The sequence below is a fragment of the Meles meles genome, chromosome 1 (genome assembly GCF_922984935.1).
Source record: "Meles meles chromosome 1, mMelMel3.1 paternal haplotype, whole genome shotgun sequence".
In the NCBI taxonomy this organism is placed as follows: Eukaryota; Metazoa; Chordata; class Mammalia; order Carnivora; family Mustelidae; genus Meles; species Meles meles.
Window position 1 is genome coordinate 199,277,675 of NC_060066.1, and position 16,048 is coordinate 199,293,722.

Below are 16,048 nucleotides of genomic sequence, written 5' to 3' on the forward strand. Positions count from 1 at the left end.
TGGGCACCTCTGCTTCTCCAGTGCCCAGCATGCACCACCGGCCTTGGAGTCCAGGGTAAACTACCCACAGGACGAGAGGAGGTGGGCCTAATCAGCTTTCACCCTCTCCTCCTGGGAAGACTTTCACAGAAGGAACAAGTGTAGTATTTGAAGTAATACATACGTAGAATTTTATTACTAAATACCATGTGAGTATACAAAATGCATAACTGAATAACAGCTAAAAAAAAATAGTCCAAGAATGTGTAATACACATTTTTTGAAATGATAAAAATGTATCCATGAAAAATATAAAATGTTGCATGTATATACAATATATACTTCTATATATATAACATAAATGAAAATTGTAAATAAGAAATGTGTACATGAGCAAACAGGTATGGAAGCTGTTTAGAGCAGCTCTTTGTTCCAATGAATCAGCTTGATTATTTACATCTTCTACCGAGGAATTCCATGAGAAAGAGAGTGTTTCCACTCTGGTAACATTTAAAAATTGTTTGCACTGAAAATCGAGAGTTTTCCAGTTAATCGACCAAAGGCCTGAAGTTGATAGAAGAGTCAAGAATGAAAGCTGGATAAGAGTCAAGGAAGCTCTGGGAAAGAGGGTCTGCTTCCACCATCTGAGCAGCCAACCAGGAGATGGACTGAAAGGACGAGCTCTTCTGACGCGGAGGCAGGCTGTGGGGATGTTAGCCAAGATGGCGCTGACTCTGGTGGGTGGGCGCTGGCAGGAAATCCAGCGTAGATTCAAGCATGAGTTGGGGTTCAGGTCAGGACACTTCCCAGGTCCCTTCCTGACTTGGCATCTGTGAGTTTGCAATGTGAGGGCATTCAAGTAACGGCACTGAGGCACGAAGACAGGTTGTGTGCAGTGTGGGGCCACTTCCCAGACGGCTCCTTGCCTGGGGCCCACCCCAGGGGTCCCCAGGGGGTGGAGGCCTGCGCCTCACAGCTCCTTAAGGATGATCTGAATCTTGCCATCAAGCTCCCCCATGTCCAGCAGGAAGGCGACGTGGTTGCTATAGTGCTGAATGATGTTGTTGTCCATGTTGACCAAGATTCTGGAAGAGAAGAGGAGATGCGTCCAGAATGTGGCAGGCCCCTTGTTTTTAGGGCCTCTGGGTGGTAAGGATGACAGTACTGGTTCCTACCTATTGGGTGCCCCCCAACATTTCAGGCACGTCATGAATGGGCTCCTGACCATCGTGACAACAGAGGTCGAAGGCACGATCCCCAAGCGGCCAGGCCACACCTCCAATCACGGCCCCTATGGCACCAGACTGACTGGGGAAGACGCAGTGCTCCTTCGTCCCCAAGCCAGACAGAACTCGGACACGGAGTGAGAGTTCAGTCACAAGAGGCGTGGTGGGGGGACCAGCATGGTTTGGCTTCGCTAAGAGGCTGTGATGTGTCGCTCAGGTAGGCCTGCCTGAGCCAGCGGCAGGTGCCACATGAGGCCCCTCTTGGTTCCACCCTCACTAAGCTGAAACCTCACTGACAGAGCAAGAGACTCAAAGGGCTCAGCCCTCTCTCCCCACACTCTCTAGGCAGGGACTTGGGCCAACCCAAGAGGGAAAGGGCCTCCATGCTTGGCCCTCGGCAGGGCACAGGTCGTCAAAGCCACTGTGTATGCAGAAGGGCACCCTGCTGGCAGCTGATTCCCTGACAAAGGGTTTCTCAGGCCCGACCCCATCAGCGTCCCCTTTGTCATGGAGGTGGGTGTCTTCATCCATCCCCCACCACCACTAGCATTGACTGAGGCCTCTCCACCGGCAGGGCCCTGCTCCAAACAAAAACAAGGGCCACTCAGAGATCCTAGACCTTGCCCTCCAGGAGCTTAGAATCTAGTAGAGCCTGAGAAAAGGAATCCTTAGAACCTTATTACTCTGAGTGATAGATGGGGAAGCTGAGATTCAGAGAAGCAGTCATTTGCCTGAGGTCACACCATTAACAGACGGCACATCTGGGACTTGCGTCCAGACTTTTGTCTCTCTCCACTGTACCATTTTTTAGAAAGAAAAACAAAAAATCCTATACATAGAAGTTAGGAAGTGGCGTATATGAGAAAGGCAAAATCCAGGCCTGGGGAAGAGTTCAGATGAGAGTTCAGAGTTCAGTTTCAAGTGGGGCAGGAGTCGGGGGCTACGGGTCTTAGACTACTGCTCTTGACGGGTAGCCGTCTGTTTTCCAGGGGACCCCCCACCACAGGAGGCAGTAGCCCTGTCCCTGCCATCCCCCAGGTCCAGAAGAAGGAGACCTTGCTGAAGGAGTGAGCCTAAACCTCTGGCCTACATCCCGGCCTCTGAGCCGCTGTAGCCGGACGCAGCTACTTTCTGGAAGCAGGGCTGGTCTCAGGCTCCCAGGCCAGGGTGCTGACTGCCGGGGCCTAATTACAGGTTCCCACTTTCTCAGATCCCATCAGCCATTCCTTCATCTCACAGAGGGATCTCTGTCTGGGGGCTGCAGGCTGGGACAGAGGGGTGTGTGCTGGGTCAGCGGGCCAGGTTTATGTGGGTTTCTGATGGTGATATTTCCGGGGTGCTTCTGGGTGCTGGGCACCAAGAGCTTTGCCTGCATGAACTTGAAGGCGCCTCCGCCCACGTCCCAGCAGAGCTCCCAGCGGGCCCAGCGGGCACGCCTCCACACAAGGTGCCCCAGACAAGACCCCAGACCCTTCCCCCTTGAGGGCAGTGACAACTGGGCCCTAGCAGCTGGGCTTGCTGGGAACCGCTGCCCCAGAACAGGGGCCTCTTGTCCCTTGCCAACTTCTAGCTGTCTTCTGTCCTGGTTTGCCGGAAACCCTTGGCCGGCTACCAGCCAAAGAATGTATTTGTTCATCTTTCAAGCATTCAGTGGTGCTTGTAAAGCTGATTGTATCTACCTTTGTCCACAGGACTTTCAGGAGGGTTCTGTGAAAATAAACGAGGCCGCTGATTGGAATAGAGTGTGATGCCGTGGGAGGTGGTAGATGACCTTGGCCTCTCCTTTCCCAAAAGGTTTTTTCTTTGCAGACTCTTCTCATTTAAGCATCTCGGATGACCCTAGGCCTGAGGTCTTCATGGTAGGGGGTGTGTATGGGGTGTAGGGTTCCTCTGAAGGGTGGCTGAGTGACGCCCTGGGCCATGGGGCCAAGCGAATGAAAGGCCTGGCCACGGCCTTTATTTGCACATTGCTTAGCGGTCAGAGGAAAAAGCAGAAGGCAAGGTAAAATAGTGGGTGCCTGCACAGGCTTTAGACAGGTTGCTAGGTACTCACTGGGACCCTGGGACTCCCTGAACGTCAGTTTCCTCATCTCTAGAAACACAGAACTTCATACCAAACTCAAAAGGTCAATGAGATGATGTTGGAGAGTTATTCAGCCCAGCGCCTCGCACACAGAAGGTGCTCCACACATGGGAGCTATTAAAATTTGGATTTAAATAGCTGGCTAGGGCTTAAGGGAAAGATTCTGCCAGTGGGACCCAGGCATCCTTGTAGGATTTCCCCACCACACACACACACACACACACACACACACACACACACACACCCATTGCCTAGCCCCGTGGTCCAGACTGTGGGACCCAAGGGAGGCCGGCTACAAGTAGGGCTGCAGCCAGGGGCGCAGGCACTGGCATCGAAGGGGAAGTGGGGCTGGGCTTGTCCGGGCAAAGCAGAGCCTGCCCTCTGCGAGGAGGATTCCGCTCCAGAGAGCGTGTGAGCCCCGGTTTGAAACCGAAACTTGGAAGGAAAAAACACACAAAACCCTAGATACTCATACAACCAAAACCAAACGGGTCCTTTCCCAGGGGCTGCAGGACAGCCCCCCTCCCCCGTGCCCTTCTGTGGGAGGCTGGGTGGGAACCAAGGAGGAGGGAGGGTGGGAGGCCAGCCCCTGGGCCTGCCTGGATGGGGCCGCTGCCTGGGTACAAATCCTGCCTGCCTTTGCAAAGCCTTCTAAGAAGGAAAGCCCACAGACAGTAGCCACGGGGCGGTGCCCAAGCACCTTCCTGGGGCCACAGTAAGTGTGGCCAGAGTTACACTGTTGTGAGCAGGAGGACAGGGTCTGAGCTGCAGGCAGGGGGCTGGGAGTGCGTCCTCTGGGCAGGGAATGGTGCAAACAATTCCTTATGGCCTGGAGGCCCCACGCTGGGCTGGTGCAGGGACTCAGTTAGCAAGGGCTATGAGGGTCCAGCTCAGTGGCTCTGACCAGGGGACAAAAATCTGGGGGAGGGGAAGCAGTCACCACGTGACCCTCCATCTCCCCATCCCCCGCCAAGGGCTCTCCTGGACAGGTAGCCAAGGCTGCTGTGGTGGTGTTCAGCACTAATCCCCAGTGACCCACATTGCCCTGCCCTCTGGAAGGTAAAGCTTTGCTCCCTCCTGCCTCATCCAGACCTGAAGGTGGAGGCCTGTGGAGCATCCCAGGGTGGGGGTAGGGGAGCACTCCCTCAAAACCACACCCGGTCACCGCTCCCTTTCCAGACTCCTCCCCAGCCACTCCCTCCTTGGGCCCCTGACTCAACCGGAGGCCCTACTGGGCCCTTCAGCCTCCTTGCCTTTCCTCCGCTGTTCTTGCTCCCGAATATTGCTTAGAGCCTCTGAGCCTCAGTTTCCCTATCTGTGAAGTGTGAGTCATGGTGTCTACCTCGTAGCGTGGCTGTGAAAGTTAAGTGGGATATGTGTAGTCTCACATCTGCCACACGGTAGGCAGACGAGGGGATGGTAGTCACTAGGGCCAGCATTATGATCTTGGCTATCCCATGGCCTCGGGACTTGGGTCTGGCTCTTCTTCTTCTTCTTCTTCTTTTTTTTTTTTTTTTAAAGATTTTTTATCTATTTATTTGACAGAGATCACAAGTAGGCAGAGAGGCAGGCAGAGAGAGAGGAGGAAGCAGGCTCCCCCCTGAGCAGAGAGCCCGAAGTGGGGCTTGATCCCAGGACCCTGAGATTATGACCCGAGCCAAAGGCAGAAGCTTTAACCCACCGAGCCACCCAGGCGCCCCGGGTCTGACTCTTCTAATCTCTGGGCCTGCACTGGCCTCCACCTGTGGTCTCTACAAAGACCCTTCCCTCTGTCTGCCTCTTCTTTCCTTCCCGGTGTTGGTCAGTGTCTCATCTCTACAAGTGGCCTTGCCTGACTGGGGGCTTTCGTTCCAACCCCACAGCCCTTGAACTCTCCACAAAGCCAATGCATTGGGAGCTCCCTGAGCCAATATTTCAGAGGGAAAGGGGCCACGAGGGGGTCACGGGAGGGAGAGCTGTTCTGAGCACTTACCCCCGCTTACATTTCTTGTAGACTTTGTAAATGTTCTCTTCAGGGAAGCCATACTTCTCAGAGATCTGGAAGAGAGCAGTAGGGGGTTTGTTATCTGCTGCCCAAACTGGATCCATTCCAGCCTTCTATACCCTGACTTCTAGTTCCTGGTTATAAAAGTAATACACATCCCTACTGTGGAAAAATGCGAAGAAGAAGGTCACAATTGTCCATAATCCTGTTTCTCAGAGACGAACATGTGGGCGCGCTCTTGCCCATCTTTTGGCCACGGGGTAGATTTTTTTTTTATCTTCCACATGGGTAGCTTTATAGAACTTTTTTTGCTTCCCGTTGTATGTTATAAGCTTTCCCGCAACACAGCAGACCCTTGACAGACTACACGTTTCGTGACTGTACTATATCCCAAAGAGCATCCCTCAGGTTCCCCAGCCCCTGTCCAAAGCCAGTGCCCAAGGCCCCCCACTCAGCCCCTGCCGACTCTGGGTGAGCTAGCGGCAGAGACGGTCATGCGCCTGGCTTGTAGGGCTGCTAGAGGAAGGGACCAAACTGGCCCGTTTGAAACCCTCAGGGCAGTTCCCGGAGTGAGGAAGACCTCCCTAAATGGTCACTGTTGTTTTCGAAGGGGAGCCCTGGAGAGGTTCCTGTCCCGTCGTGAGGGGGATCGCCTGGGTAGTGTCCCCCTTGAGGCAGGCATGATGAACCCCATCGGATGGGTGAGGAGGCCGGGTTCCACGAGGATAAACCATGCACCCTAGGCCCAGCCAGGTCCCAGGTTTCCTGCCCCATCATATCCCAGGACATTGGTGTCCTGGGGAGCCCGAGGCTCAGAGGCCTGTGAGTGGCCTGCCTGAGCTCACGCCACCAGAGCCAGCTCACTTGTCCCCAGACAGCCGGAAGTTACCTCTGGGGCTGACAGACTTGGTCTGGTCCTAGCTCTACCACCAGGAGCGCACACTCTGAGCGAGTCCCCTTACTTCGCTGAGCCCCAGCTTCCTCTTTATAAAACGGGAGTGAGCATGGGAGGTCCACACAGTGTGGTTCTCCTCGGGAACTGAGAAGATGATGTGAAGGGCCCAGCCCAGGGTCTCACCCTGGTGAGAGGCTCAGTCAGAGGTTGCTGTCTGCTGTTAACTGCCTTGAAGCGGCAGCAAGCCCCAGACCAAGGGCTTCAGGCTGAGGTCCTCTCTGGGCCTTTTAGGAAGAGGATCAGATTCAGCTTCTCACTTATTCTCTATCCTGACAGAGATCCTTCCGAGCCAGAAAAATTCTTAGACTATTTACGTGGATGGCGATATGGCTGGAAGCTACCAGGAGGAAGATCTCAATTCAGTCTAAAGAAGAACTCAGGAACTTCCTAACCATAAGCTGCACAAAGACAGCATAGGCTGCCCTGTATGGTGGTGAGCTCTCCATCCCTGGGAGTATACAAGTCAAGAGTGGGTATCCACTTGGAAGAGCTACTGGGAACAGAGCTCAAATACAAGATGGGGACCCTTTTAGGTACAGTCCAACCCAAAGACGCTGAGTTAATGTTCAGGTAACATTAACAGACTTTCGTGAGGCCAGCTTCTGGGGCTGGTGCCAACCAAGCAGGGAGGACGATCTGTAAAGGAACCAGGAGGGTAACGCAGAGTGGAGAGAGCCTGAGCTGGACTGCAGCTCTGTGACTTCTAGACACTTGGGTAAGTCGCCTGACTGCTGGGAGGCTCTTTCCTCATGGAAATGAACAGATAATAACAGTACCCACTTTTGGGGGGTGTTAGGAGAATTTGGTGAGCTAGCAAACGCTGCATGCCTGACAAAATGCCTGGCACATAGTGGGTCTTCAGTAAAAGGTAGCTGGTGTTACTCTCTGTTCACTCTCCCTTCCCCGGCCCGCCATCTTGGAACCCTCTGGCTGTCCTGTGTGGTTCAGCCTTCGAGCCCAGCGGGCCCTGGTGGAGGCTCATGTTTGCTCAGTTCTTCGCTGAGCCACAAAACTGCTGTGGGTCTCATTCAAAGCTGTTTCACCCGCTCTCTGGTAGTTTGGGGGAGGGCTAGGGAAGGTCTCCTTGCGGAGACACCACCTTTTGCTGCCACCACCCCCACCCGGCGCCCCCCAGCCAACCACAAGCTGCAGGAATGAGGCCCCTCTGGAAGAGAAAGAAGAGTGTCTCTGGGGCCTGGCCTTTTTGGGTTTCATTCCCATTAAAACAGAAACAGGTTTGCAAAGCCAACAAAAAGCTCTGGCCTGTCAGACAGCAGCCATCAGATTAAGGAGGATTTATGGTGTGTGTGACTCCCAGGGTGGAGCCAGGGTTCTGGCTGGGAGATAACATCACAGAGGCACGCCCCCACCAGCCAGGCCTGGAGGCCCCCCCTAAGTGGGGTGGGACATCAGAAAGCCAGGGTTCCAGTGTATTCCTCCTCAGAGCCTTCCTGTGCAAAATCAGAACTGTGGCATGAGGGGTGGGGGACAGGAACACAGAATGGGGGTCTGGCCAGAGCTGGGGGCAGGGGGTCCCAGAGCCTCTTACCGCATTCCTCAGCCCTTTCAGATCTGGGGTCTTCAACATGAGAGCATCAAACACTTCCTCAGTCTCCCTCCGCACATACAACAGAACTGAGAGGCAAAGAGGTGGGTTTTAGTGGTAAGGGGAGGACAAACGAGCCTGGGAATATACCTCAGGGGATGGGAGAATCTTCAAAAATATTATTTTTTAAAGTTTTTAAAAAAATTTATTAGAGAGAGCACAGAGGGAGAGGGAGAAGCAGACTCCCCATTGAGCAGACAGCTTGATGTGGGACTCGATCCCAGGACCCTGAGATCGTGACCTGAGCAGAAGGCAGACGCTTAACAGACTGAGCCACCCAGGCACCCCCCAAAATGTTATTTTTACCATAAGGCTGATGTCTGCAGAAAGGGCAAATTCCTGCTGAGTGTCTGTACCCTGATGGGAAATACCACCCAGCTCTGCAGGTCCCACTCTCAGACTGGGCTGATTTGGGCAGCCTCGAATCCCTCCCTGCTCTGCTGCCTGCCAGCTATAGGTGACCTTGAAGACACTTTCCCATCACTGAACCTCACTTTATCCAAATGGGAAATGGAGGTGGCTCTGCCCTCTATTTCAGAGTTGTTGGGGAATTAATGACATGACATTTTAAATACCAAGTGCAAAAAAAAAAACCCCAAAAAACAAAAAAATAAGTGTAGTACAAGGCTCAATTCAAGGTTGCCAGAAGCTTTTGATCTTAGTTGCTGATTGGTTTCTTCTTGATAATCAGCTACAGCCTCCCAGAGGTTTGGGCATGTCCCCCTCTCCCAGGAAGTCACAGATTTAGGCTGTCAAAGCCAGAAAGCCAGGTATGGAAACCCAACTCTTCTCCATCCCCCCGCCCCCGACCCCAGCAGAGAAGGCGGCCACTTGCCCAACGCAATGAGCCTGTTGCCTTTGCCAGCTGCCACAGGATGCCGGTGTCCAGCAAAGCCAGAGGAGACAGAAGCCCTCCAGCTCCATGGACCTCTCTCCAAGCACCGGGGGCTTTCCCCTGACCCCCACCCCACTCTCAAGCCTTTGCCCAACTCCAGCTCTGAGGAGTAAGGGAGCCCCTTGCGCCTTCTCTGCTGGGATGGATGCTGCCCTGGCTGCCTGGGCCCTGGTAGGTGTTTGAGGCTTTGGGGCCTGTTTCATGGGGAGCTGGGGACTCTGTGGTAGGCTCCAACAACGGATGGGCCGGGAGTGAAGGTACCTCTCTGAAGATCGTCTTCCTTGGTCTTTTTGGAGGGCAGAGGCTCAAAGTCCTCAGCGAAGGGTGAGCAGGTGCGTTTCAGAGGAAGCCTGGGGGGAAGGAGGGACAGAGGGGAAAGGGAGGGGCTCGTGAGAAACCCAGGGGGATCCCAGAGTCCGAAGGGACCCCAGAGGCACAGAAGATCCCATGAGGGCAGACCCAAAGCAGTGGGATGGCGGTGAAAGCAGAAGGTTCTAGAATTGGGACAGCCTGGGTTCAAATCCCACTCACTAGCTGGGTGACTCCGGGGAGTCCCTTAGTCCCTCAGGGCCCCCATCTATCCAATGGGGGTGATGAAACAATGATAACAAGACTTCATAAAGTATGAAGTCGTGAGGCTGCAGGAGATTACGCAGACAGCTTCCAGAGACGCATGTGGGGCGCAGCGGGGCCTCGGGGAATGACGACTGTTTCACCATCAGTAGGATGGGTTTTTGAAAGAATCCACTTGGATGGGCAGTGGGGAGAGGGGGCAGGGCTACGGGATTTGGAGTAAGGCACACTGAGGTGCCAGCCTGCCAGCGCTGTGTGAGCTTAGCCAAGTCACTTCACTTCTCTGAGCCTTGGCTTCTTCATCCATCAAGGAGAGCAAAAACCCCAGCTTGCCTGTCCCGTGGGGGCTGTGGTGGGGGGACAGGTGACCTAATTTGGTATGGAAGCCCCTCCTGAAAGGCACCCCTTGTTTATGGGGGCAGGACACTGAGACCAACAACAAACGAGCTTTCCCTTTCACCCACCACCTTCTCATCCCTGCCTTGGGCCCGCGAGGCCATGCTCCCCCTCAGACAGACCTCCAGGCTGACAGAGAGAAGGACGTCAGGAGGGGACAAGTCACCAGGCCCCTCCCTCGCCTCCTGGAGTCTTGGTGAGGTGTGGACCCCCCAATCAGTCCTGCGGCACAGCGTCCCCTCCTTGCTCCCCAAATCTGCTCTACCATCTCGGAGGCTTCTCCTTTCGCTTTTTACAAGCATGTGTCTCGCCAGAGATTCGCCAACTTTTCACATAAAACAGACCCATAAAAACGTGGGCAGTTTCAGTGAGAAAGGAGCATGAATCTAGCTTGAGGGCTGGGGGCAGAGTCTCCTGGCTGCTTCCTCGGTGCCCCGGCCCTGGCTTGGGGGGTGTGCAGCGCAAGCAGTGGAGGGCCAGGTGGGGGCGGGGAGGGGGTGAGGAGGCCCCTCGCTGTCTCTCTCCGTACCTGTTGGAGCTGCTCTGACCCGCCGAGGGCACTGCCTGCAATGAAGACAAAAGACATTTTCCATCAAACGCAGGAAGATGAGAGGGGCCCTCCACTGCTGGAGGCCTGCTGGGAGGAGGGGGCCCAATCTTTGATGGGGGGAGGTGGGAGGGGAGATGCAGTTGGAATGCCTTTCCAGCTCATTCTGCTCAGACTAAGTCCTCTTAAGTGAGCTGCGATGGTGAGACGAAAGGCCGCATCCACCCCAGGGAGAACCAGTCGGGGACTTGGTGGACACAGGAGATGCCGAAGAAATATGGCAGACCCCGTGCGCCCCACCTGAACCCAGCTCGCCCAGAAGGGCCAGGACTGCACACCACCCTGCAGCTGGGAACACGTCCCCTCTCTTCCCCACGGAGCAGCTGTCCACTTGGCCACAGGGCCCTTAATCCCAGGAGAGTGGCCATCTCCTGACTTGGGGCCTCTGTCTAGGGAGAGGAACTGGGGTCATGCAGCCATCAGATTATGGGGCCACAGAACTGCTTCTGGGGCGGGGGGGGGCAGTGATGGGAGGATGGCGGACACAGGAAGGGCTTGAAGTATGTGCCACTGGCCACATCAGTACTGGCTGCCCTTTCGGTTCCATAACCTCTTATAGTTTGAAGTCAGAGCACTGAACGCATCTTGGACAGCAAGAGCTATCTCTGCAAACGTTCTCACCTGCATGGCAGTGGGGGAGGGATCCTTGATGGAAGGAGAATCAGACTGTTTATATGGAAGCAAACTACTAGCCAGGCTCACCCATCCTGATTCCCCCACTGACGTGCTGTGCGGATGGCTTCCCAGCCTGAGAGCGGCTGTAGGGTTCCTGGGCTTGGCTTCTGAAGCCAAGGTGCCTGGGTCCAAACCCTGGCTCTGCCTGTGCTGTGGGGTGTGGTCCCTGGGTCTCAATGTCCACCCCACGAATCCAGGGAGAAGGACAGCATCCAGCTGATAGGGAGGCAAGGAGGGAGTGAGAAGGTGGTGCGTGGGGGGCCTTGAGAGCAGTGCCTAGCGTGTAGTGAGCGCTCACAAGCGTTGCCATGACCACCCATGGGAGTCAGCCACCATCTAATTTGGGGCTCAGAAACTAGAAACCTCCATGAGTGCTCCAAGCATAAACATTTTGACAGTTATGAAGTCCTTCTCTTCAGTATAAAAGGTCACTAATGTACGAACATGGGTCCATTCTTTAGTCCCATGGAATTCTATAAAAGTATCTTTGTTTTGATGTAAAAAGTATCGGGACCTAAGCTCGTCTAAGTTGGCCTGTTGTGGCCGTGTGGCAGGGGGCTCTGCACCCTCTCCCCGCCCCCGGCCAGGGGCTGAGACCCTCTCTGGCCTGAGACTCTCACCCCTCCAGGACGCTGCAGGCTGGAGAAGTGCACGTTGGGGATGAACAGCACGGGCGGGGTCTCCAGGTCAGCCTCGGGCCGCAGGTATGTGGTTTCATTGCCCCTGAAGCCAGACAGCAGGCAGCCCTTGATGCCTGATGGGAAAAGGAAAGCACTGTGTCTGGGACCCCTCCATTTGCACCCCAGCCTCTGCCCTCCAGTCTCCATCTCCCCTTTGCCCCAGGCCAGCCCAGCCCCTGGCCCATCCCCACTGACCACTGCTGCTGGAGTCCGGGCACTTGACCTTCCTCCGGAACTGCTTCCGCTCATCATCCCTCATTTTCCTTTCTGCTCCCTGCAGGGAAGAGGGGAACAGGGGTCACCAAGGGTCTTGGGAAGGGCTGGCTGTCTTGCATCTTAACTACGGGCCAGCCTTCCGGGGCTGCCAGACTTCTAGAGCTGCCGTCTTCCCAGAGTGAGACCAGGAAATGGGAAAGTAGCAGTGGCCAACCCGCCGGGCCCAGCCCAGCCCAGCCCTGTCTGAAGTCAGTCCAGGCCATGAGAGACAGACAGACGTGGAAAGAGAGGAACAGACAGAAAAGCATGAGGAAAGTGAAGTGAAAGAGGGACAAGGAGAAGAAAGAGAAACATGAGAGTGACAGACACAGAAAGACACATGGAGAGATCTTCAGAGAGATCTAGAAAGAGATCTTCAGAAAAAGAACGGGAGGGGAGACAGCAGCATAGAGAAAGGGAGGAAAATATACTTCGAGGCCAGGACAGACAATGACAAGCCCACAGAAGAGGGAGACGGGCTGAGAGCAAGAAGCAGAGAGAGACAGACACACCCCGCATGGCTGGGGAGGGCACACCAGTGGGGGCTGGCCCTTCCCCCTCCCAGAGCCCCCAACCCCGGCCACCTTGTCACAAAAGATCTTGATCTGGCAGATGGCTCGGTGCACCAGGCGCTCGGCGCCTGAGCCGCAGTCATAGGTGTCGATCTGCAGATTCAGGGGGACACCCTTTACCCCCTTCTGCGAGGAGAAGTCTGTGCTGAGGCAGTTGACACCGATGAACACCTGGGGACAGACAGGGGAGCTGGAGAAACAGCGGGCCCTGCGCCAGCCCTGCTGTCCCTCGAGCACTGCTCACTGAGCCTACTGTGCGCCCGGGCAGTGGCGCCCCTGGAAGGCACCCATCACCACCACCGATGGCCAGACTGGGGCTCGGGGTGGCGCGCCAGCCTTCCCCAGGGGACACAGGGGTGTGGGTGCGGCCCAGGGGGTGAGGCAGCTCCCACTAGACTGCCCAGGGCAGCCCAAAGGATCAAGGCCCTGAGAGGGAGATGAGGGGTCCCTCAGGGGCTTTCATGAAAGTCCAGAGCCTCATTGTTCTGCCACCCAGAGTGAGGAGGTATGGAAGGGCCATAGCCCTTTCCCCCTGGGTCCGGAAGACCACCTTCCCACTGACCTCGAGCCACAGAGGTGAGACCCTGCCCCTCTGCGCCCTTGCCTACCAGCGCCAGCCATCACTGGACCTGTCCCCCGCCTTTTACAGCCAAGGAAACAGGGGCTCTGAGTAGAGGGGTCAGCTGCAGATGTTTCCACATGGCAGCAGAATGAGCCTGGACATGGGGCCACCCGGACTGGAGTTGGGAAACTGGGCTCGGCCACTCACTGGCCATGTGGCTTTAGAAGAGTACAATAACCTCACAGAGCCTCAGTTTCCTTACCTGCAAAATGGGGATAATTAAACCTACTGCGTGTGGCTGTGAGGGCGCATGGAGCCCCTAGTGGGCTTGGCATGTTATGGCCTGTTGTGGTGAGTGGGACCACAGGAGTCTCAACCCAAAGCCTAGGAGGCCCAGTCTGGGGTGAGTCCCAGCCCAGAGACTCCCTGGCAGGCTCGCCTGGTGACTCTCTACCTGACTGACTCCTCCCTGGGGTGCCAGAACCAGACCCCACTCCAGACTGGCCACTGTTCCTTGGGACGTTTCCCTTGGAAGTGATCCTGACCTGCCCAGGTAGGGGTGGGGTGTGGGGCCTTTGTGGACCCCCTTCCCTCCTCTGCTGTGGGGGCCAGGCCCCCAGACGCATACCAGACATACCTCCCCCTCAGCCAACTCAGCCCTAATGCAGCTCCCACCCAGCTCACACCTGAGAAAGACCCACGCCTGGGGGCTTCAGGGGCTGTGAGAAAATCCCAACCGAAACCCACCGCTCCCTTCCTACGAAACTCTTTCCCCGCCTCCCTCCCGCTCCTCCTCCAGCCCCTGGCATCTGTTTGAAAACTAATAATCCCTCACTTTTGTGCCTTCCTTTGTGTTTTCAGAGCCCCCTTCAGCTCTGTTTTCTCCAGGCAGCCTCGGCGGGGCAGCCAGTGAGGCCAGCCCTCCAGCTTGTCCAGGCCAGAAATGCCCTTGCCATGAGCTGGACCCAACCCTGGTCTGAGATGGTGGGCCTGGCCCAAGGAGACAAAGGACAGGCCCAAGGTCACCCAGCCTGGGGTCTCAGACCAGTGCCCTTTCCACAATGCTGGCTCTCCAAACAGGAAATCAAGGCACAGAGAGGCCCAGAGGCACTCGGTGAGTTGGCCTTGGGCACTAAGTGGCTGGGATGAAAAAAATCACCAGAGGCTCCACTTTCAGGCCTCTCAGATGGGTCTGGCACTGGGCCTGTTTCTGAGACATGCATGATCCCAGGGAATCTTCACCACAACCCTCGGAGGCAGACTATTGTTCCCTTTTTATGGTTGCCTTTTTAAGAAGTGAAGTCCCTGGGACTTCGGCCTCCTCTAGCAGAACCCAAAGCATTCTTCCTGCACCCCAACTGGCCTGCAAGTCGGGAAACCTGGCTCGGTTTTCCCTTCTGGTGAATGGGTGGGTGCCATTCACCACAACTGCCCCTATTGCTGAGCCAGGCTGGCTTCTACCCTTTACTTATCGCACGTGACCCTCATGTGAGCCCCTCAGTTGGTGCTATCGTTGGATCCCAAGTTTACAGGCAAGGCGCTGGTCCAAGGTCACAGGGCTGGGACATAGGCCTAGCCTTTCTGGAAGTCTGCACTTCTCTTTCACTCTGTATCCTGCCTCCTCCACAGGTGTTCTCATCAGAGCAGCTACCACAATTCTCGTTCCCTACCTGCGGACTTCTGAGGGGCCCAGCCCTGCCACAGCCATGCACTAACCTTGGCCTCCTCGTTGACATTCCACACGAAGGACAGGGCGTTGTAGGCTACCTCCTCAATGTGCTGCACAGTGTTGAAGTTTTCTTTGCAGTCAGCTGGAACCACAGGGGACCAGAAGGAGAGTCAGGAGGAAAGGGATCTGGGGACATGCTGGGAAAGAGGCTTTTAGGAGCCGGGTCTAATTCCTGGCAGGGACTTTTACCCTCTCCCCGCAGAACCATGCTTCAGTCTGGCAGGGGAGACTGACGGTCGTGCCCTGGGTAACAGATGGGAAAACTGAGGTCCAGCCTGGGAAGCAGATGTGCCCAAACCCCACAGAGAATCCCTAAGTTGGCCAGCTAGGCCTGGGCCCTCATCACTTTTGGGTGGAGGTTTGTGTTTTCCGTGGGATTGGGACTTAGAGGGTCTCCCAGACACAGTAGGAGCAGAAGGAGTAAGAGCAGTGCCGGTGACGGTAAGGGGACTGGTAAGTCCAGGACTCCTCACGCCGAGCTACTGGCCGGACAGTGAGCAAACCGTGGGACGGCCACCACTCACTGAACAGTCTGGCAAGCCCTCACTTAATCCTCACAAGGACACAATGAATCCTCAGTTTACATGTGGAAAGAAAATGAAGCTCAGAGAAGTCTGGTCACTTGGCCAGGGTCCCCCGGCTTTCACAAAAAGGCACAGCAAGGACTGGAGCTCAGCTTTGGCCCCTGGACACAGGCTCCTGCCCACTGGCTGTGTGGTCTCTCAGACAAGTCATGCGAGTGTCCCCAGTGATCCGTTCTCCGACGCATGAGACTTTAAGGCAGAGGAAACAGCACTGGGCGCAGGCAGGGCAGCTGGCCCTGTTCTACTTGACAGCTCAAGAAACTGACGCCCAGAACGGGGAGGTGACACAGGTCTCACAGTCAAGAAGAGTGATGGAGCCAGAACCTGGAGGCTGGAGGATGGGCGCTGCCTCCCGCACAGCCCAGGGCCCACGACAGGGATAAGGTAGCACCCTTGTCCCTTCCCCCTGTCCCTTCTCCGGGCCCTGCTGACAGAACCCCAGGGGCCCAGCTCCCAAAGCAAAACTGCCTTGCACTATCCTTCCAACTTTCCAAATCGGGCTCTGTGGTCTTAGGCATTTGTATCTCAATGGGCTAAGCCCCGACCCCCACCGGGACACAAAGGCCAGCCTCCCAGGGGTCTATTTATCAGACACTCCTGAGGTCTCTAGGGCACTGTTTACCCCAAAGCAAACAGAAAAGAGGCCCCTGCTTCCAGCCCACAGATGCAAATCCCTGCAAACGCCCC

The 16,048-nt window shown here is 55.7% G+C and overlaps 1 protein-coding gene across 1 annotated transcript in view; it reads right to left on the minus strand.

The window, feature by feature from the left end:
* Positions 1-755: 755 nt before the first annotated feature.
* GRHL3 (grainyhead like transcription factor 3) overlaps positions 756-16,048 on the minus strand; it is a 33,797-nt gene continuing 18,504 nt past the window's right edge. The window contains exons 8-16 of the mRNA XM_046018220.1: positions 14,765-14,859; positions 12,499-12,657; positions 11,855-11,933; positions 11,600-11,733; positions 10,227-10,261; positions 8,990-9,078; positions 7,777-7,862; positions 5,261-5,325; positions 756-1,064 (exon numbers count right to left, since the gene is read on the minus strand). Coding sequence (XP_045874176.1) covers positions 950-1,064; positions 5,261-5,325; positions 7,777-7,862; positions 8,990-9,078; positions 10,227-10,261; positions 11,600-11,733; positions 11,855-11,933; positions 12,499-12,657; positions 14,765-14,859 — 857 coding nt within the window. The 3' untranslated portion in view covers positions 756-949. The remainder of the gene's footprint in view (positions 1,065-5,260; positions 5,326-7,776; positions 7,863-8,989; positions 9,079-10,226; positions 10,262-11,599; positions 11,734-11,854; positions 11,934-12,498; positions 12,658-14,764; positions 14,860-16,048) is intronic.